Source organism: Saimiri boliviensis, chromosome 11 (genome assembly GCF_048565385.1).
Source record: "Saimiri boliviensis isolate mSaiBol1 chromosome 11, mSaiBol1.pri, whole genome shotgun sequence".
NCBI lineage: Eukaryota > Metazoa > Chordata > Mammalia > Primates > Cebidae > Saimiri > Saimiri boliviensis.
The window spans coordinates 72,600,041-72,621,977 of NC_133459.1; the positions used below are offsets into that span (position 1 = coordinate 72,600,041).

Consider the following 21,937-nt stretch of genomic DNA (forward strand, 5'->3'; position numbering starts at 1 on the left):
TGGAGATGGCTTCTTTCTTTAACTCTCATGAACCAACCTCTGCTAGCTTCATACATTTTTTCTGCATCTTCTTCACCTCTCTCAGCGCTCATGGAATTGAAGAGAGTTAAGGGCTTGTTCCTAATTAGGCTTTGGCTTATGAGAATGTTGTGGCTAATTTTATCTTCTATCCAGACCAATAAAATTCTCTGCATATCAGCAATGAGGATTTCTTTTTTATCATGCACATGTTCACTGGAAGTAGCACTCTTAACTTCCTTCAAGAACTTTCTTTTGCATTCACAACCTGGCTAACTGTTTGGCACAAGAGGCCTAGCTTTCAGCCTATCTTGGCTTTTGATATGCCTTCCTCACTAAGCTTAATCATTTCTAGCTTTTGATTTAAAGTGAAAGACGTGAGACTCTTCCTTTCACTTGAACATTTAGAGTGTACCGTGTAGGGTTATTAATTAACCTAATTTCAATACTGTTGTGTGTTAGAGAACAGAAGGAGAGGGAGAGAGTTGGAGAACAGCTGGTCAGTGGAGCAGTCAAAACATTGATTAAGTTCGCTTTCTTACATGGTACAGTTCATGACACCCCAAAGCAGTTGCAATAGTAACATCACAGATCACTGATCACAGCTCGCCATGACAGATATAATAATAATGAAAAAGTTAGAAATATTGACAAAATGTGACACAGAGATGAAGTGAGCACGTGTTGTTGGAAAAATGATGCCAATAGACTTTGAAGCAGGGTTGCCACAAATCTTTAATTTATAAAAAGTGCTGCATTTGTAAAGCTTGTGCAATAAAGCAGAGCACAATAAAATGAGGTGTGCCTGCTTATGTATGTATGTATGTATACATATGAATGTGGATGTGCCTGTGTGTGTGTGTGTGTGTGTGTGTGTGTAGAGAGAGAGAGAGAGAGACAGAGAAGCAGAGGAAGGCAGGAGAGAGGAGGAAGGAGAGAACAGAGAAAAAAGAAGCAAGCAATAAACAACAGACAGAAAGGTTCCATGACCGTAAGCCTATAGTCAATTGCTTTTAGTTCTGGAATACTGTATCACCATATAATCATATACATTGTACCTACCTGATGCCAAGGCAATTCATCAATTTCACTAAAAATGGTACATTCAAAAACGTTAAAAATAGCTAAAATTCTGTTTGGTCAAAACGGTTTCTGCAGATGTCAATAGAGTCTCTAACTAACATTGGCATATAGTCCCTTCTCCCTTCTCATCCCTGCAACAAGCACCTTTAACCTTTCTGGGATTAGGTCTGCCCTCCTCTAAGTCAGGGGACACAGGACTCCATACAAAACAGCAGAGGAAGGAGGTCAGGGGTGCCCCACATGGAACAGAGCTACCTAAAGTCCACAACATTTAACGGATATTTTTGCAAATTTTGATAATCATGGTTCGAAGACAAACAAAACAGCCACAGCAACAACAAAAGAAACCTGTGTTGTTGATTACCATATTTTAAAGTGTTTTCCTGGTCGACTTCCCAAACACCTTGTCCTGGTTTTCCTTTACTCGCCATTTCCTCCACAGCAGTTACTACTTCTTTGAGCTCTGCTTTTATTTCTTGAGCCGAATAAGTGGCTGAGACAGAGGTTTTGTTCCCCTTGATCGCATTTCTTTTTGGTATGCCATACTTTCTCTCTTTCCTCACTTTCCCCTCAGCTTTCTTCAGTTCCTCTCCTTTCTCAGTGCTCTTTTCTTTCCTAGATTTTGGCAAAGATGTTTTTTTGTCAAGTCCCATCGCAATAATGCACCTATGAAAAATATTAACAGGAAGTGTTTGTTAACCATTACAGGCAGCACAATAGAACCTCAAAGCTTTTGAAAATCACTTATCTCTTATTCTTGTAAAAAAAGGTATAAAATATTTCAATTACAGTATATGCTAATAAAAATAAACTTTAAAAAGCTAATTAAAAATAAGCTGTCCTTTTTTGATACTAAAATCTTATAAACAAACACAACAAATTCTTAATACATTTATCCACAATAATAAACAAAATAATCAACCAAGAATGATAGTTTCAAAGTAAAATCTGTGTCTTCAAGTATATTTTTAGTCCTAAACAGTAAACATGTATCATAGATACAGAAATATAGATGGTATAGAATTTTACACACATAAAGATATATTTCAAGTCTTTAAATGAAAATTATGTGATAATACAACATGCAGATTTATAAACATAGAGAAGCTGATATAAAAATGGTGAGAAGATGAAAGATGCCATTCATTCTGATAATTTATTTTAACAACACAACAACAGTAACAAAAGACTTACAAGATTGACTCTAAATAAATATGATTGATTTTTAACGAAATATATATAGTCAAATGTTGTTGTATCTTTTAAGTAAATAACTCAGGAGTTTGTACACTTATTTTCGTGGAACTGTTAATATTGTTTTTAGAATGGCCTTTTGAAGTCTATACAGTCTTCTGGTGAGTAATAAGTTCTTATTCCTCAAAAATGGCAATAATTTGTAGAGATTATGAAGTCATTTCAAGTAAATCTGTTGAGCCATGCAGATAATTTGAATGCATTATGACATTAAAACTTTAAAAATCAATTATAACAAAAGTAATGTGAATAAATTGCCTTCTATAGCTTTTTTCTATCTCTTAAGTTGATGTTAAAATAAGAATTCCAATGATGATAGTATATACATTAATAAAAATGATTATGATAATGATAAGATTATTGAGCACTCCCTCTGTGCCAAGCTCTTTTTTGGGTACTCTGTATCCATTATCTTGAGGAATTTATTACTTCATGGACCAATAAATTAAGAACTACCATCACCACTTTACAAATGAGAAAACTGAGGCTTAAAATGTTCTAGCAGCTCAAGGTCACCCAGCAGGCAGGTGACAGAGCTGGATTCTAACTCAAGATTGTTAGGCTCCATCACATCATATTGAAGCACAAACATACTGGTCTATTACAGGTGTAGCCCTCCAGTTCCTAGTTATGATATAACTAGTAGAGATGACTAGTTACTCAGACAAATGTTACACTGTTGAGCTTACCACCAAAGAAAAAACTCACAATCTCTCAGCAGACACCAACACAATCTGGAAAAGTTTCTGGCAAAACCTGGAGAAAACCCATGATCTGAAATAGGTATCTGGTAGTTATCAGTCTCTTCATTCTCCCTTCTCTAGAACTACTCATGTCCCCCTCTCTCCATGCGACACAACTATCAGAGAACTGAATTTATAGTGGGCAGGTGAAAGGGATCAGAAAGCAGTCAAGACTTGCCAGTCCCAGAAGAAGAGGAATAATATGTAAAATATGAAAAATGCTTCAACCTGAACAAATCCCAGGGCAGTTTCTTAAACTGAAGGTTTCACTAAATTTCAGCCATCTACAGTGTAGAAACAGCAAAGAAATTGATCTCAATAAATTTTCCCAACAAGCAAATATGAGAACTGAGTTATATCACTTAACTTTTCAATATCTCCCCATAAAATAAAGCTAAAAGGATTTGCACTCAAAGTAACTATCAGGCTATAAAAAATGAGATAATAAGATTATACTTATCTCACCCATATTAAGCATGATAAATATTTCTTGACTATAATGATGATGTGCTTAGCACATTGCTTTCCTTGGGATAAAGGTGTCATGAATCTTCACAGAATATGATTACTAGCATTCCCTTCTGTTCAAGCTGTTCTTCCCTTATCAATTGCAACACCAAATCCATTGATTTGGAGCCTCTGATATGCTGTTACTTTTAGTTTATGTTGTGGCTGCGTAAAGGCTTTGATGCCTCCCTACTGCATGCACAGACTTTTTATTGCCCATCTGCTGCAGGGAATTGGACAAACAAAGTGAGTAACATCTGTGCTGTTCTCATCAGTGACTACCTATTTGACTTCTGAATATAATTTGAGGTGTTGATTATGATTACTAAAGTTCAAAGCAGTCTGCATTCTACATAGTTAGGCAATTCTTCCCATGTTTCATGCTAGAAACTGAAAATTACTATGCCTCTTCAGATGGTTCCTATAATTGAGAGATGAGTACAGTTGTGGAACCTCACATTTTGTAAGTGACCACTGCTCCTCTTTTCTTGTTTTTTTTTTTTTTTTTTTTTTTTTTTTTTTTTTTTTTTTTTGAGTGCCTTAAACAGGTTATTCCTAATCATTTTAGAAATATAATTTTCTGTTGTTTTTTTGTACCATGCCCTCCTTTTTCTCATCATAAATGTTTCAGGGACTGGTATTTTTTAAATAGATTAAAGTTAATTTCACTTTGAATGAATTGGAGGAATTAGTGTACATGGCTTAAAATAATTAAAAGTATCATTATGGGTGTAAACCAAGGTTACAGAAGATAAGTGATATCAGTCTCCTTCAGGGTACGTCTCAACTCTCCATGGAGTTCTGCAGTGTTATGGCCTCTAGAATAACTAGAAATGCCTCAAGTGAGGAAGAGGACAAACAATCAAGGCCCTAGGACTCACTTGCCTACCCCTGTCCCATTTAAACCAGTCTGACTCAACTTTTACCTGATCTATAACAGGGAGACATCCAATGACAATATACTGTTCTACTTTGGGCATTCACAGATTTCATTGGAAAAATGGTTATGAAGTTAACAAAAAAAATTGAAAACCATTCTTTTATGAGAACTATGCACTTCAGTTGAGAGTCATAGGCCTTATTCTTTAATATTGCAACCCTTCTGATATTATTATTTGAAAGGTTGAAGAAAGAATCTAGAGGGGACCAGGTGTTGAAATCATAGAAATAATTGTTCAGAGGCTAGTGGGTATTGAATAGGAGAGTAAATTCCATTAGACAGATTTTGGTAATGATTATTAAACCTCTATAGAAAGTGCTCAGGCTAATAATTTACAGCTTCAATTTATACCACAACTCCCAAAGAATGCAATATATTTGCACATGGAGGGTTGTATATAAGTTCATTAGCTGTCTGGGAATTAAACAGAACTGTGTTAAATGACCTGCTCCCAAATAAGGAGATAGCATATCTGAGTTGGAATAGTAAGGCAGTTCAGGTGACCCCCAGTACAGCGGGGCATTGACACTATCTTGCCCTAGACCATTCAATCTTCTGTTCTCTGGATGATTCTTTCACGCTCTTATCTCTCTGAAAATATCCAACTCCTCTTCTGCCAGCCTTAACCTCAGTTGATAAATGTACTTATTGTTTAAGAAAATAGAAACAATCAGCAGAGAGCTTCCAGTTGTTCCCAGCACATCTATCAATCCCAATTTACCTCTCTCTCTTGTATGCCTAATTTCTTTCTTCCTGTTACTATACACGATGGTTTCTCCTCTTCTTAAAGCTTATACCCCCACTCGAGCCCTAGAGCTCATCTTCTCCTGCCTACCAAAGCATTTGGCTCCAGAAATTTTCCCCCTTTATATCATACTTCATGTTTTTTCTTCTCCAAGATATTCAATCCCTTGTATTAGCATACAAATATATTACAGTATCTCTCATTTTAAAAAATAAAAAGTCTTCCTTGACCCCCTACATTATTCCTTCTGGCTACCACCTAATAACGATTCTTTACAGCAAAACTCTTAAAAAGCCTATAGTCACTGGCCTTAGTTCTTCCCCAACTATTTCTTAAAGCCACTCCAAGAAACCTTACATCCTAATTGCTGCACTGTAGTAACTTGTGCCATGATTACCAGTAACCAACATGCTACCAAATCAATGTCCAGTCCCCAGTCTTCATTTTACTTCACCTATCCACACATTCAACTCCATTAATCACGCCCTTATTCTTTAACCATTTTCTTTATTTTCAAGATACCACTCTTTCTAGATTCTCTTTCTATTCACTGCCTTTCCTTCTTAGGCTGGTTCCTCTTTACCTCCCTCTCCTTTTAAATGGAGTAATATGGAACTCATTACTCAGACATCTTCTCTATGTTCAATTCTGAGGCAATCTTATAAATGTCATCCAAATGCAAATCATTCTCAGATTTGTATAACCAGCCTGGACCTCTTACCTCACCCCAGATTCATATATCCAACTGCCTACTCAGCATCTCTACTTGCTTATCTCATACCTGCCTCAAACTTAATGTGTCCTGGGCAAAAACCACTTCATACCATCCCCAAAGCCTGCTTCTTCCAGAGTCTCATCTTAAGTACATGTTAACTGGACAGCTTTGTTATTCAAGACAAAAAAATTTGAATTATCTTTGACTCTGCTCTTTATCTCATTCCCTGCATCCAATTCATCAGTAAATTCTGTAATCTCTACCTTTAAAATTACTATTAACTCATTCCACCCTTATCTCGTCTCTGGATTGAAGCAGTTCTGCTATTTTCCCCACACTCCTTTGTTTATTTTTCCCATAAGAGTTATTGTTAAATCATGATAGGTCATTGCTCAAAAACCCACCTTAGAAGCTTCCCGTCTTTCTCAGATAAAAGTTAAAGTCCTTGCAATGACCCTAGCACTCTACATGGCTTATCCTCATGGTCTCTCTGACCTCATCTTCAATTTCATGGTTCTGTTCCTTTTGCTCTGGCCAAGCTACCTTAGACACACCAAGCATGTGCCTGCCTCATGCCTTCTGTATATGGTTTTCCTCTATCCCAAAAGCTACTTCAAGGAAGACACTTATATTTTCTAGTTCTTGCTCAAAAAAACATCAGAGAGGCCCTTCCTAACCATCCTGCATAAAATAACACACTCCCTGTGACTCCTGTCTCCCTTCACTCCATGTATGTGCCTTACCCTGCCTTGCGCCCATAATGCTGACCATCTCAAAGATATTAATTGTTTTATTGGTATGTTATTTGCTTTTCCTCCATTAGAATAATTTCCACAGAGACCTGTAATGTAGTTGACTCACTCTTGTGATCTAGCTTGGCATCTAGGCAATGCTTGACGAATACTTTCAGAAAATGTGAAAGCCCACAAGCACAACTCCTGATTTCAAACAGAATGTTCAATATGAAAGCTGATAACAGTCAAAACTGACCTTTTATCATGCATTTTGTTATGCCCAAGATTGAAACTAAGGGCAAGAATGAAAATTGGGTAAGACAGTAATGCAGGCAAACCTATAATAGGCATAACCTATAATGTCCAGCCGTGTAAGTCAGATGCTTGGCACACACTTTAAGGCTCGGCCTAAAACCAGTTAGTAAGATGAATGAGAAAATAGGACAAACAAACAAACAAAAACAACAAGCAAACAAAAAATCTCTCTCCTTCCCTTCAGAAACCGATCTTAAAGTGTGAAGAGAGGAGCTGGGCATGGAGGCTCATGCCTGTAATCCCAGCACTTCGGGATCCCAAGGTGGGTGGATTATAAGATCAGAAGTTCGAGACCAGCCTGGCCAACATGGTGAAGCCCCATCTCTACTAAAGAAATACAAATATTAGCTGGGCATGGCGGCATGTGCCTGTAATCCCAGCTACTGGGAGACCGAGGCAGGAAAATTGCTTGAACCAGGGAGGCAGAGGCTGCAGTGAGCAGAGATTGTGCTACTGCACTCCAGCCTGGTGACAGAGGAGACTCAGTTTCAGAAACAAACAAGCAAGCAAACAAACAAACAAAGTGTGAAGAAATGAAAGATAGAAAGTGAAATAATTTAAAATGCACTACCTTTTATCTTTATTATATAACACCTCTGGAAATTTGATTTATATCCTATAATTTCAAATTCAGTACTCCATGTTACAATAAACAACCCCGAATTTATATATTTTAGGCTCATCTATAGGTAACTTTCTTAACAATTGTGAAGGGAAATGCATTAGTAAAAGCATTCAAAGGAAAGTGTAGCAAAACTTGCCCTCTACCAAAGGACATTTGTTTCCATACTTGTAGCAAGGAGATGATCTCTCAACACACACAAACCCAAAGTAGCCTCGTTTGCCTCCAAGCCTGGAACCTTTTCGATGCTTGTATTCACAGCAGGAGCTTAGCCTGTTCACCTGCATTCCATTCAGGAAAAAGGTGAGACTGAAGGGGAAACCATGATGCCTTTTGGAAATAAACTGAAAGGTCTCTGGAATTAAAATAGAAATACATTAGTGAAAGCAACTGACTTCGGACTAACAGCTGTTGAATCATATTTTTCTGTTAGATAAATACAATATTATGATCTCGATCAGGGGTGTCCAATCTTTTGGCTTCCCTGGTCCACACTGGAAGAAGAATAATTGTCTTGGGTCATACATAAAATACACATAAAACACAGACAACAGTTGATGAGAAACACAAACAAACAAAAACAAGGAAAAAAAGATTCTTGCATAAATCTCATAATGTTTTAAGAAAGTTGTTGAATTTGTGTTGGGTAGCATTCAAAGCCATCCTGGGCCACATGCAACCTGTAGACCATGGATTGGATAAGTTTGATCTAGATCATCTTTTAATTTGAGGAAAATTTTTAATGATAAGATTGCATTTGATTACTTTTATTTAATAAATACTTTAACTTTTTATAAAAACTCTTTGATTTGTAATAAAATAATAATACCTAAGGTTATATGAGCACTTACTATGGCCAGGCATTATGCCTTATTATCTTGTTATTTTTCAATCAGGTGAAGTGGGAATTTTTCTATCGCTAATTTCTAGGTCAAGAAATTAAGGCTTAGAAAAGTTCAGTAACTCTTCTGGCTCACTTAGAAGAGTTCAGTAATTTACACAAGATCATACAACGAGTTGGAGAGTTAGAATTTGAATCCAAACATCTCTGTAGAGTCCATACCTCTATCTAGCTATGCTATCTGTTGACAAAGCATTTAATGACAAAAGCCTACTGTGAGCTCATTAAAGCATTTTAAAATGCTTTTATTTTTAGTTGTGACTTTAAATATCCTAATGCAAATACGAATGAAACAGTTATTTTATCTCCAAGCTATACTCAATTCTGTTTGGATTTGAGAACACTTTCCACCAATAAATTTAGAACCACTGCCTACAATTAATAGTTTTTAATCATCCAAGCCTTCATAATGCTCTTTGCAAAGCTCCCACCCTGCCCCACTTCCCCCACAGAGGTCCTAAGCCTTAGTCTGGGAAACCTTATTCTCTACAGAGTGACTCAAAATCCTGTGTCTCCTGAATATTTCTTATGTCACTTCCTTAAAAAAAAAAAAAAAAAAAAAAAGGAAGAAAGAAAGTAAAAGAGCCTCTCTGGACCCTTCCATGTCTGCCAATTAATGTTAACAATTTTCACCTCTCTACTATGCACACATTTCCTATTGTTGCACTTACTACCACATATTAAGATATATCTTTATCAATGGTTTTCAAATTTTACTGTATTTCAGCATCACTTAGAGGGCTTATTAAAATACAGATTGCTGGGCTTTATCTCTGTTTCTGATTCAATAGGTCTGTGGTAAGAATCAAGAATTTGCATTTCTAACAAGTTTCCAGGTGGTGCTGATGCTATTGGTCTATGGACTGCCTTCTAAGAATGCTAATCTAGATGTTTTCTGCTTTGCATGTTTGTGAAATCCATAAGAGCTGAAGTTGATGCATCTTTTTTCTCCAAATCCCAGGATGATGGCATAGAAGGCTACCCTAAAATAATTAGTGAATTATTATTTTAATCTATTTTTTCAGTTATTTAGAAACACTGTGTGTACCACATTTTCCCTAATTAAAAAAAAAGTCTCTACATTAGATGCAGCTCATTCTAAAGAACAGACTTATTAAAAATGTCATTCTGTCGTTTATACCTTAGTATTTCTGACGTAAAATTAAGCAAACTAGGAAAGAGAAAGCTGAAAATGTATAAAGTCTGGGAAAACTAGGATACAATTATTTTTAAAAATCCATTTGTCTTAATTTCACCTCAGGTGGTGAAAGCAAATTTGATTGTTTTTGTTATAGAATCTTGAATTCTACATTCATGTAACATGAACCATTTTGCTGCATAGTATTATGCCCCATAGCTTCCTAAGTCCTCAGTTTAGTAAGAGACTGCAGTCAAGGAAATGCTGAGAATGGGCTCAGGAAATTGTAGAAGTGACGGCCCTTCCATCTGATGCTCATATGGGTGAAGAGAATACCCAGATATTACTCCATTTTGTTTTTTCACTGTTTTTCAGACTTCTAGAACAAGAATTGACACCCTTGGCCTTTACTCTTGTGTTACTTGTTTTTGTAATTTAATTACAGTGATACCTCCCCATCTTGACTTAATGATTTCTTCATGGAGTAGTGGAAAGAATATAGTCTAGAAATCAGAAGGTTTTGGTCCATGATGCAAGTAAGCGTATCTTGGTGAGTCTTTTAACTTTGTTGCATTTCAGAATTCTCAGCCATAAAATAGAGATGGTGGTGGGGAGAATTTGCTAGTCTATCCACAATACAGCCTTAAAGATTTTACAATGTAAAATATGAGAAAGCATTATGTATGCTTACAATTGCAATATTTGTACAGTTTATTATTTATTATTCACTGACAGTTGGTAGCACTGTTTTAGGAACTAAAGAGAAACAAAAATACTGAAAATATCAAATCTGGTCTCCTCACTCAAGAAGATATCATTAAGCAGGAGAGGCAAAATAAATATATCAGACTTCTGGGTTCTGGTCACCAAATCCTCTCTTCCTTAAAATTCTCTCTGGAAATGAACCAAAGGCTTAAAACAAACTGAGAAGTATGTATTCATGAAAAATTACTGAACGTTAGATAATGGGAATCCAAGGCATTTTTGCCTGGGGCTACTGTCCTCCCCAACATCTGCTACTACCTTATCACAGCAGTTCTAATAGGGTAGGCCAGGCCATAAATAACCAGCCACTTTGCTGTCAGTGGGGGCTGACTTGATTTGAAGTGCAAGGAAAAAAACCCTTGGTCTGTGGCATGACCAGTAATAAGTAGCCATGTCAGAGGCAATCTGACAAAGAAGGTCAGAGGTTCCACGGGCCTGTTATCATAGTTTTGGTGTTTTTTGTTTTTGTTTGTATTTTTTGAGGAGTCTTGTTCTGTCACCCAGGCTGGAGTCCAGTGGCACAATCTCAGCTTACTGCAACCTCCGCCTCCTGGATTCAAGCTATTCTCATGTCTCAGCCTCATGAGTAGGTGGCATCACAGACACACATCACCATGCCCAGATAAATTTTGTGTGTGTGTATTTTAGTAGAGACGGGGTTTAGCCATGCTGGCCAGATTGGTCTCGAACTTCTGACCTCAGGGGTCTTCCCGCCTCTGCCTCCCAAAGAGCTGGGGTTACAGACATGAACCATCACACTTGTCATGACTGTAGTTCTAATGAGAGTAAGCAATAGGCCAGTGGACTACTCAAAATTTAGCAGGAAGACAGAAACAATAAGGCAGTCATAGAAGCATTTGATAAGCTCATTATAGATCCCTGGCTAACGGGAAGTGGCATGGATCAGAGAGGCCTCAACCTTTTCATGCATCTCCAGCCTACCAGTAGCTTTCCCTATGCACAGAAGAAACACAAGAGAATCTGGTGGAAAATAAAAGTTAGTGCAGACTTGAAAACTGCCCGAAGTTTGAATGTACCCCTTAACCCACTGTACTCAGCTGAACTGTGTCCTCCAAAAATTCATGACCACCCAGAACCTCAGAATGTGACCTTGTTTGAACATAGGGTTTTTACAGATATAATTAGTGTAAGATCAAGATGAGATCACCCAATGACTGATGTCCTCATAAAAAGAGGTGAGGGTTGGGCGTGGTGGTTCATACATATAATCCCAACACTTTGGTGGGTGGATCACAAGGTCAGGAGTTCGAGCTCAGCCTGACCAACATGGTGAAACCCTGTCACTATTAAAAATACAAAAATTAGCTGGGCGTAGTGGTGCATGCCTGCAGCTACTTAGGAGGCGGAGGCAGAAGAATCATTTGAACCTGGGAGACAGAGGTTGCAGTGAGCAGAGATTGCACCACTGCACTCCAGCCTGGGCAACACAGCAAGACTCTGTCTCAAGAAGAGGTAAGGACACGCACGGACACACAAAAATATCATGTGAACACAGAGGCAGAGATTGGAGTGATAGAACCACAGGCCGAGGAAGACCAGTTGAAGAAGTTAAGAAGTTAAGAAGAATACTTCCTTGGGGCTTTTCAGGGAGGGTGTCCCTGCAAACACCTTTATTTTTGACTTTTGGCCTAGAAACCCAAGAGAGAATAAATTCTTGATGTTCTCAGCTTTACTTTTGGGGACATTAGCACTGAACTATAAAAACACAGAGACTAACTTAAGAGTCCAGACTGAAAAAATAGCAATATACTTTTTAAAAAAATCTGAGCAAAACATCACTGGCTCTGCACCAGGATGATGGAGGCCAAATTTCACAGATTTAATTTAGGTGAGTCACTAAAAAGAACACAAACCACCCCCCCCCCAAAAAAAAAAGAGAGAGAGAGAGAAAGGGAAAAACAGAAACGACAATAACCCTTGATAGGGAAAGTTCAGAATCCAGAATTCCAGAATTCTCAGGAGCTTTAATATACTACCTAAAATATGTAGTTTTCAACAACAACAAAAAAAATCAAAATACATATTTAAAAAAAAAGTGGAAAATGTGACCTATACTTAGAAATAAAAGGAATCAAAACCACACCTAGGAATCTAACCAAGAGGAACATATATCTACACAAAAACCTGTGATTTTACATTCATAGTCCCAAACTAGAATCACTACAAATGTCTATTAACTGGGGAATAATTTTTTAAAAATATAGTGTATCCACGTAATGGAATATCCTCAGCAATATAAGGAGAGAACCACTGCTGATAGTACAAATATGCATGACTCTCAAAAACATTATGCTAAGTGAGAGCAACAGGACAAAATATTACTCATGGAATGATTGTGTTTATAGGAAATTTCCAGGAAAGAAAATCTGTATAGTCAGAAAGCAGATCAGTGGCTTCCTAGGGCTGGCTATGAGATAGGGACCAACTGTCAAAGAGAACAAGGGAACTTGCTGAAGTGCTGGAGGTATCCTACACCTGGTTTGTGATCATGGCTGCACAACTCTGTACAATTCCAAAAAGAAATTAAATTATACATTTACAATGAATAAATTTGATGGTATTTAATTTTTACCTCAATAAAGCTATTTTTTAAACCTAAAAAAAAACAGGCAATAAGTAAATGAAAAATAATAAACAGGGCGGGTATGGTGGCTAAAGCCTGTAATCCTAATGCCTTGTGAAGCCAAAGCAGGAGGATTGCTGGCATCCAGGAGTTTGAGACCAGGCTAGGCAACATAGCAAGACACATCTTCAAAAATTAGCTGGGCATGGCTGAGATAGGAAGATCACTTTACTCCAGGAATTCAAGGGTCTGGCAAGCTATGATTGTGCCAATGCACTCTAGCCTGGGTGAGAGAGAAAGAGAAAGAGAGACTGTCTCTTAAAATAAAAATAAATATTAAAAAAATGGTATAAGTCAAAGCACAATGAGCTGCTTCGGTTTTGAGTGTTGCATGAAAGCTACTGGGATAAAACACAGTAGAAATCAGTGAGAAAGATGCACAGCCTTAGTCTGAGTCCCAAAAGATGGGTAAGCTTTAAATTTGAAAGGGAGAAAATAGAAAGAATTATAGACAAAGGAAATAGCACAAGCAAACAGAAAGTAATAGTGTGTATGGGACGGTGAAGCATCTGTGTTTGCCAGAGCGTAAGAAGGAATGCACAGATAAGTGCAACAAGATCCAGTTATGGAAATACAAGAAAATGGAGCAGGAATGGAAGGAATTCTAAGAGAGCCAGAAACAAAAAGTGTTACTTTTTTTTTTTTTTGCGTTTACATGAACCCAAGAGGCCAAGGTTTGTGTTGTTTGAAAGGATAAACATGGCAAATAAAAATGCCTGTGAATAAACTGTACTCTACAAGTAGCAGAAAATACACAATAACTTAATAGGTGTATATAATAAACAATCAGCTTGTGGCTTGAGGTCTAAAATCAAATTGCAAGACATCATAAACTACTTGGGAATAAAGAATGTACTTGCCACAGTTCTAAATAATTAATTTTATTTTTACTTCTAATACAAAGGCAGGACAAATTCACGAAAGCCAAATTTTAATGAGTTTACTGCTCCAAGTGTAATGTCAAATGCCACCCCTCCAACTTTTGTTAACAGAAATCTTTTAATACCCTATTCACATTTTACTGAATCATGCACAGTTTTGATTTGTAGAAAGGGCAGATTCTCTTCAGTCCAGCTAAATTGCTAAGATTGCTGAACCACAAGTCAACTCTGAGCCACCCAACTTTCCAATTTTGAACAATTACTTTCCTGGCAATCAAGGGCAAGCTGAGACAAAATTATTGCAGGGACAGGATTCAATTATTTAAGTCCCCATTCCATCCTGTTATTCAAGACTGTCCAATGCCATAAGCAAAAAGTCCCAGCATCAGTATGTATGCAAAATAACACTGAGCCAAGTAACACCCTTTCTACCATCACCTCTGGTTTTTCACTCTCGTCACAGAGTGTACATCATCTACCAGAGAATCATTTCGCTAACCTCATTCTTTTTTCATTGTATCTACCACATTTTCCAGCAAATAGATATAATATATGCATTTTTGTTGAATAAAGTGTGATCTAAACTCCAAGACGGGTTTCATCACGTCAATTCCGACTTTACAGCTAATTTCAGCATTCTTCTAAATTAATAGCTGAAAGTTACACTTTAAAGAAAAATGTGTATATATATATCTATGCCACTATTATTAGGGGTTTTATACCACTCATATTATGAAAATGTAGGAAACTCTATGCTATTCAGAGTAGCTCACTGGGGCTTCCTGGAACTGATCAAGGGCCTTACACCTAGCCTGGGGATCGGGGGTCTACTCTTGACTCTGCTCAGAGTGTTACCTTGGGGAGCCACTCCACTCAGGACTCATCTCATTTTCCTGATCTACAAAATGAAAGGAATGACCTCTGGACTGCTACAGCAAAATAAACAAGGTAAATAGCATTCCTACCAAATATATAAAATGGAAATGGAAATAGTTTTTAACATGAATGGGCATGATATTACATTTCACTTGAAGTTAAAACTATCATTCAAGTGATTACCATTTTTGTGATGGAAAGTTTTACATATGTAATTCCTAAATATGAATTTATAGTCTCTCTTTAAGTACATGAATTTCTTTTTAAATTATAGTCACTGTCTTTAATTGATGAGGGAAATCAGAAAGACTAAAAGTAAAAATTCCACATTTGTCACAATTCTCCCCATAACTCCTATCAAGATTATCCAAATATAAATATTTCTTTTAATTGGTAAAAATGCTATTATTTTCCAGACAGTTTATTCAGCAAGAAAGTGACAATATAACCCTGTAAACACTATTCCTTTTCACTGCTGCTTTTTGGAACTAAATATTGAAGAAAACCATTACAGTATAATTTGTGAAAACCTATATTGCATATAAAAATTATCCTATGCTGACAAATGTGGATTTATGATCAAATGAAAGCAAAAATGTACTAAAAGCTATTTAGCCAAATCCTGCACCAAGTTATTTCGGTGTGAGTCACCCTGCAGCTTACTGGATTTGTGATTTTATCTCAACATACCTCTAAAGAACAAATTGCCAATCTGGTATTTTTCTCTTAGAATAATGTATGGTATAATTCACTATGGCAAGCCAAATAGTTAACTTGTAATTTGGGGGACAGCTTATTCGTGCAACATTTTAATGATCATATATCTCCATCCCAAAATTAATCTGTTACCAGGTTAAATCACTCCAAATCCTTTCTTCCACAATCTGCGAGAGTAATTGCTGCTTCAGTTTCAATCATAGAGCAGTAAATCTAGATTTACTTTTAGGCAGCTGGTTTATAAGTCCCTGGATATGCATAATTTCATAAAGTGATTGAAGTCATTTTGATATTATATCAATAGCAGCTTATCTATAGCATCAACTCCAAGCAATTAAAAAACATTCACATTTTATGTGTACCTTTTTCAAGTAGTTTGCCTTTGTAGACACAAAGGTTTTCCCCACCACAGTGCTGCTGATAAACTTTTATTTCATCCCGGAAGTCCGGATTATCAGAAGATAGGTGCACATTTTTCCCCAAATAGATCATTGTAATAGCTGCATTACTATGCAAGGATGTTTTATGAATCCTTTTTGAATCCTGAAATAAACAAAAAAATGAGGCTTATTAACTAATTACTTTCTAATCAGAGTTCTTACCTGACATTGTAAGATAAAGAATAAAAAAGGTTTTAAGTACCTACCGACAAAATCTAAATAAAGTGCCAATTTAGAAATGTACAAAAAGTCAAACCCATTGCAAAATAAACACTCCTAAATAACATATAGGTTTTGGTTTTTTATTTTTAATGTAAATACTGGGGACTTGGATAGAGTTTGTCATTTTTTACTTTAAGTGCAAGTGCATAGGGAGGTGTGTCAGGGTGTGTGTGTGTGTTATATAGAGTAAAAATTTCAATGACACCAAGAAGAAACTTTTGGCTCTTTTAGCTGGTTCTCCAGTAAAAATCCAAACAATTGAACTAAGTAAATATTAGTGACATCATTTTGTTCAAATAGTTTTTGTCATTGACTGCTTTATCTTCACAATCGAGCACTGACAACATATCCTTCCCTGGGATTATTCCACCTGAGAGGGAGATGCATGTGTTTGATTTCTTCTACAGTCATTCTGAAGATTAGGGGTCATCAATATTTTGTGCTTGGAACTATCCAGTTTCACAGAGACATTTAGTTGGTTGAAGACCCAATATTAATATTGTTTATAGTATCAAAACAATATGCCCAAGAAGTCTCTAAAATTACTATATAAACCTATTTGATATTCTATGGCATTGTCCAATTTCAATTATTTCTAAAATATGCAATAAATGTGCATGCCAGAAATTAAATGTTCTAGGCACTCCTAATTAATTGTTTGAAATATTTTCATGATAGTGAATGAACATAATGGTTGCCTAACCTCTAAGAGGAATAGGAGGAAGTAGAAGCAGAAAAAAAGGAAAGGAGGAAGAGGCAGAGAAATAGTAAAGTCTGGGAAGATTGAAAGACTTTAAGAGGGCCAAGGAAGAAAATTGTAGGCCTCTAGAGCTGCACACAGGCCAGACTTTCCTTCTCACCGACTTCACTTTCCTAAAAATCAATTATAAGCTGGACAAAAAATGTTCAGCAACCAACTTTAAGTGTATCCAAGGCAGTAATTTAAGTTGATTCCATCAAATTATAGATGCATGAGAAGCATGCATTTTCCAAAGAATAACAAAGCTGCAACAAAAAGTTTTGAAGGAACTGCTAAAATATTTCCATCCCTAAACTCATGCTCTTCCATTTCAGATAATTTTTTTCCCATATCATTCTATTTCTCTGAAGCAAAAACCAGAGGAAAGAAATCTGATGGAATGAAATTCTGCTAGCAACAGTCCGAAAGTATAAATGAGGGAGAGAGTCCAAGATTTAAAAATTCAAGCAAATTTTCTTGCCTACTGGAAGGAAGAACTCTCTCAAATGAAGAGATAATCAACAGTCATATTACAGGGGCATCAAGAGCTGTGAAAGTAAATCAGCAAACTGGATAATTTCTTGCAGATTAGAAAACATCTCCCTGAATCACAGTTGAAGCAAAGGGATGATGGCAGATCTGGCTCTTCCTTGGAAAATCATAATCCCATGTTTCCTCTTGCCTGGGTAACTGTGGAGCTGTGACATGCCTGTGTGCAGCCCACTGCACAATCAGTGGACCTCAGGCAAATCCAGCTCCAAGCTGTGCCTAGCACCTTAAATGAAGTGTCTGATTAAATAAAATCATCCTCCTTTTGTTAAGCAATACTTTCTGAAGCAGCATGGATTTAGAGGTAGCCCTGTGAGTTTGTAGGAGATAAGCACTGTATAAATACAAGGTAACGGTGGGATTAGAGCCAGGGAAAGACCTGGATCATATGTATGCAATGAGAAACTGGAAGGAGAAAGTTTTAAAGAGAAAATCAAGGGAATGGCAGACCTTTAGCCTTTTCATTTCCTCTTACTCACATTGCTTTCTGCTGAAGCACACTTCTGATAGTAACATCTCTTTTCTCTTGGGTCTCATTACTCCATTGTCTTTAAAAATTATTCCCTAATTATTGCCACCAAGTAAATTTTTCTGGGTTCTAACAGAAAGCCCAAATGACAGCTCATGATTAAATATATGCACTAGGAAATAAACAGTTGTTTCTTTCAGTTGACTGAATTGCCTCTATACTTACCATCTTGCAAAGATAAAATGACCTCAGACAGATGAAACTTTAACAAGGTTTCATGGCCCTTTCTGCTGTCCTCAAGTAAGTATGAAAACCTTCCATGAAACTTCAGTTTCATTTGAAGAACAGGAGCAAGTCCTTATGCTGCTGTACAACTAAGCTTATCTTTCTGACTTCCTTCACCAGTTGCTTATGAATTTCCTTTTCATTTCTTTTCAGATTTCTTAGGCAAATACAATTGAGCTGATAAATAAATAGCAAGCCCACCGAGTGATTAACCCATCAGCCATTATATAGTTGCAACATTTAGCATTCAGTTGATAAACTAAGTTTTCACTGAAATCTCCTTTTATCCATGCCCAAGCCTTTGTGAGAGGTAGATTTAAGAGACAGTACAGGTGTCAATGTGCCTGTTCTCTTTGATAGTGTTGGGTAGTAACTCCTCTTCATCTACTTCACTAAGCCCTCGTGAATTCTGGACGTCAAGTAGGGTGACTGTAAAATTTATCATCCAAACTTGGACACACAGTGAAATAAGTGTTACTAATAATTATGAAATGAGGGGGAAGGGCAGAATTTTGAACTATTCCAGGAAAAATGATAGGTATGGTCACCCTACAAATTAGTCTTCCCACTTTTAGTATGATATTCCTCAAAATATCCCTCCTGTTGGAAATCAGAGTGATCTAATGTTATTAAATAGATCATGTTAACACCCTTCAGTGATTTCCAATATTCATGGAATAAGTTCCAACATTCCTCAGACAACATAAATGTATTATATTATCTAACTCTTATTTTCTCCCAGTGATTGCAATTTCTCATGCTACATTTAAATGTCTAGCAACTGAACTGATTGTAGTGACTCTAACACTATCAACTACTTTTAATCTTTAGGCCTCTATTTATATGAATCACACGATTTTGGAACTATTTCCTTGCATTATCTCTCTCTCAGTACGTAAGGATGATGTCCTACCGATCTTCATGCCATCAGTAACTTGCCAGTGCAGATGCTTTGTAAGGACCTAATAAACGCTTATCCAACTGGACACAGACGTGGAACAATGAAGCATTCTATATTTTGTCCTTTCCATATTCTGATAAAGCTACAGTAGGTTGGTTCCAACCTAAATAGGAAGCTTGCTACATTTATAGTAACTCAATAGGTACCAAAACAAGAAAACTGATTCACAGTGTCCTGTTAAACCAAATGCCAACTTTGCTGACTATTCCTTGATAAAGACTGGTACAAAACCAGCCTGACCGTAAAGAGTAGCAATCCCCATGTTGATGCTGGTAGCCCTAGGGAGAGAAAATCTGACATAAGCCAGAGGAAGAGTGTTCATATCCTAAAGACTAGGAACTGGTTGTATGAAAACCTCACATCACTACATTGCAAATGTTCTTCCCTTTCTCTTCTCTTTCTCTCTGGTTTTGCCTCCCATCTTTGCTTTTAGTATGCTTTCTTTTTTCTTTTTCATTTTTATCTGGGCCAGTTTTCTTACTACTGTGTAAACCTTACCTCATGCTTATTCCTAACATGCCCAGAAACACCTCAATCCTTACAGAGGCATCAGAGCTTTAGATTTTCAGGATTTTCCTCACCTATTCTTTCCCATAGAAATCATAATAAGGGCTCCTGCTCACATTTTCTTCCTCACTCCTCTGCTTCCTAACCTATCCTGGTGTTTCCTTATGTGGCTCTGCGTAATGTTGTGTAAGGGTTGTTATTATTATTATTGAAGATGGGATCTTGCTCTGTCACCTAGGCTGGAGTGCAGTGGTGTAATCATAGCTCAATACAGCCTCAAACTCCTGGGCTCAAGCGAACTTCCTCCTTAGTTCCTCCTTACAAGCCTCCTTAGTAGCCAGGATTACAGATGAGTGCCACCATGCTTGGCTGATTTTTATTTCTTTACTTATTTATGTATTTATTTTAGAGATGGGGACTTGCTTTGTTGCCCAGGATGGTCTCAAACTCCTGACCTCAAGTGATCCTTTTGCCTCAGCATTTCAAATCACTAGGATTACAGATGTGAGTCACTGCACCTGGCCCTGCCATGGTTAATTTTACCTATCAATTTAGCCGGACTTCAATGCCCAGACTGGCAAACATTATTCTAGATGGATCCATAATCAATGCACATGGTATGTCCTCTCTTTTTGGGAACTGTAACAATCTATCTTTTTGATAGCAATTGTCTCTTAATCTGTAAGTCTCACCATATCTAAATAATTTTTAAAAACCTTGCAGAAGGATATACCTGCTTTCATTAAGAAAGGGTCAACTAGTGAAGGTTTTAATCAGTAAAGGAGCATGTTGAGAGTTTTTCCATAAGGTTTAATTATATTTCATTGCTTTTTACTCTTTCTTTCCTTTTTTAAGAGCCTTTAAAAGATGCTTTGGTGAATGGTAGTCATAAAATGAAAGATGATTTTATGTGTAAATTAGTCACAAGAGCCATCTCACCTTAAATGAATCTTTTCCATATCTAAATAAACTCGAGTATTAATGTAAAAGTGTAAACTAAACTCAAGTATTAATGTAAAAGATTCTCCCCACTGAGCCATTTTTACTCTATGCCTAAAGATTGGGGCTAGGGTCAATGCCAACAGACATCTAGCATGAAATCATGTGTGAAGATGACTACGTCTTGAATAGAAAACAAGTGTAAAGACTGAAGCCTATAAAAATGGCTAGATTTATGGGTGAAGGTGAAAAAAGAATCACAAAGGAGTAGGAGAAGAGGTAAAAGGAGGCAGTGAGGAAGCATGAAAGCAGAATGCCATGGAAGGCAAGAGAGGAGAGGTTTAAGGAGAAGGCAATTAATAGCCTACAATTCTGCAAAGAAACAGCATCATAATAAATTTAAAAATACTAAGATGGTAGAAATAAGTCTAAATATATCACTAAACAAAATAAATATAATTGAACTAAACTTATTTATTAATAAAACAGAGATTCTCAGATTGAATCAAACACAATCCACCCATATACTATAGAAACACACTTAAAGCCTAAAGTTTAAATCTAAAGATACCAAAGACTGAAAGTGAAAATGATGCATACACACATATGTACACACACATACTTATGTGTACATACAAGGTTCACCCTTGAACATCATGGGTCTGAACCACATGGGTTCACATATACGCAGACTTTTTTCAATAAATATATTGGAAAATTCTTTGGATATTTACAACAATTTGAAAAAATTTGAAGCAAACTGTATAGGCTAGAAATATTTTGAAAATAAGAAAAAGTTAGGTATTTTGTGAATGCATAAAACATATGTAAATGCTAGTCTGTTTTATCATTTACTACCATAAATACATACAAATCTATTATAAAAAGTTAAGATTTATCGAAACTTACACATACACAACAGATCATGCACGGTGCCATTTACAATCAAGAGAAATGTAAACAAATATAAAGATGCAGCATTAAATCGTAACTGTATAAAATTAACTGCAGTACATACTGTTCTACTGTAATAATTTCATAGCCTCCTTTTCTTGCCCTTGTAGTGAGGTCAAGTGTTGCAAGTATCCACTTAAAATGCGACGTGTTACTAATCATGTCTACATAAGCAATTCATCTCTTTAGAAAATCATTTGTCAAGTAAAACATAATCCTTCGAAGTTTTGGATATTTTTCATTGTGTTTAGTGTAATACCATAAACTCTGAATA

The 21,937-nt window shown here is 36.5% G+C and overlaps 1 protein-coding gene across 2 annotated transcripts in view; it reads right to left on the minus strand.

The window, feature by feature from the left end:
- The window catches only part of ERICH3 (glutamate rich 3), a 109,879-nt gene that overhangs the window by 43,381 nt on the left and 44,561 nt on the right, over positions 1–21,937 (minus strand). For both annotated transcript variants that reach the window (XM_074381021.1, XM_010347526.3), the window contains exons 8-10: positions 15,961–16,141; positions 7,845–8,031; positions 1,466–1,767 (exon numbers count right to left, since the gene is read on the minus strand). In XM_074381021.1, the coding sequence (XP_074237122.1) occupies positions 1,466–1,767; positions 7,845–8,031; positions 15,961–16,141 (670 nt within the window). The remainder of the gene's footprint in view (positions 1–1,465; positions 1,768–7,844; positions 8,032–15,960; positions 16,142–21,937) is intronic.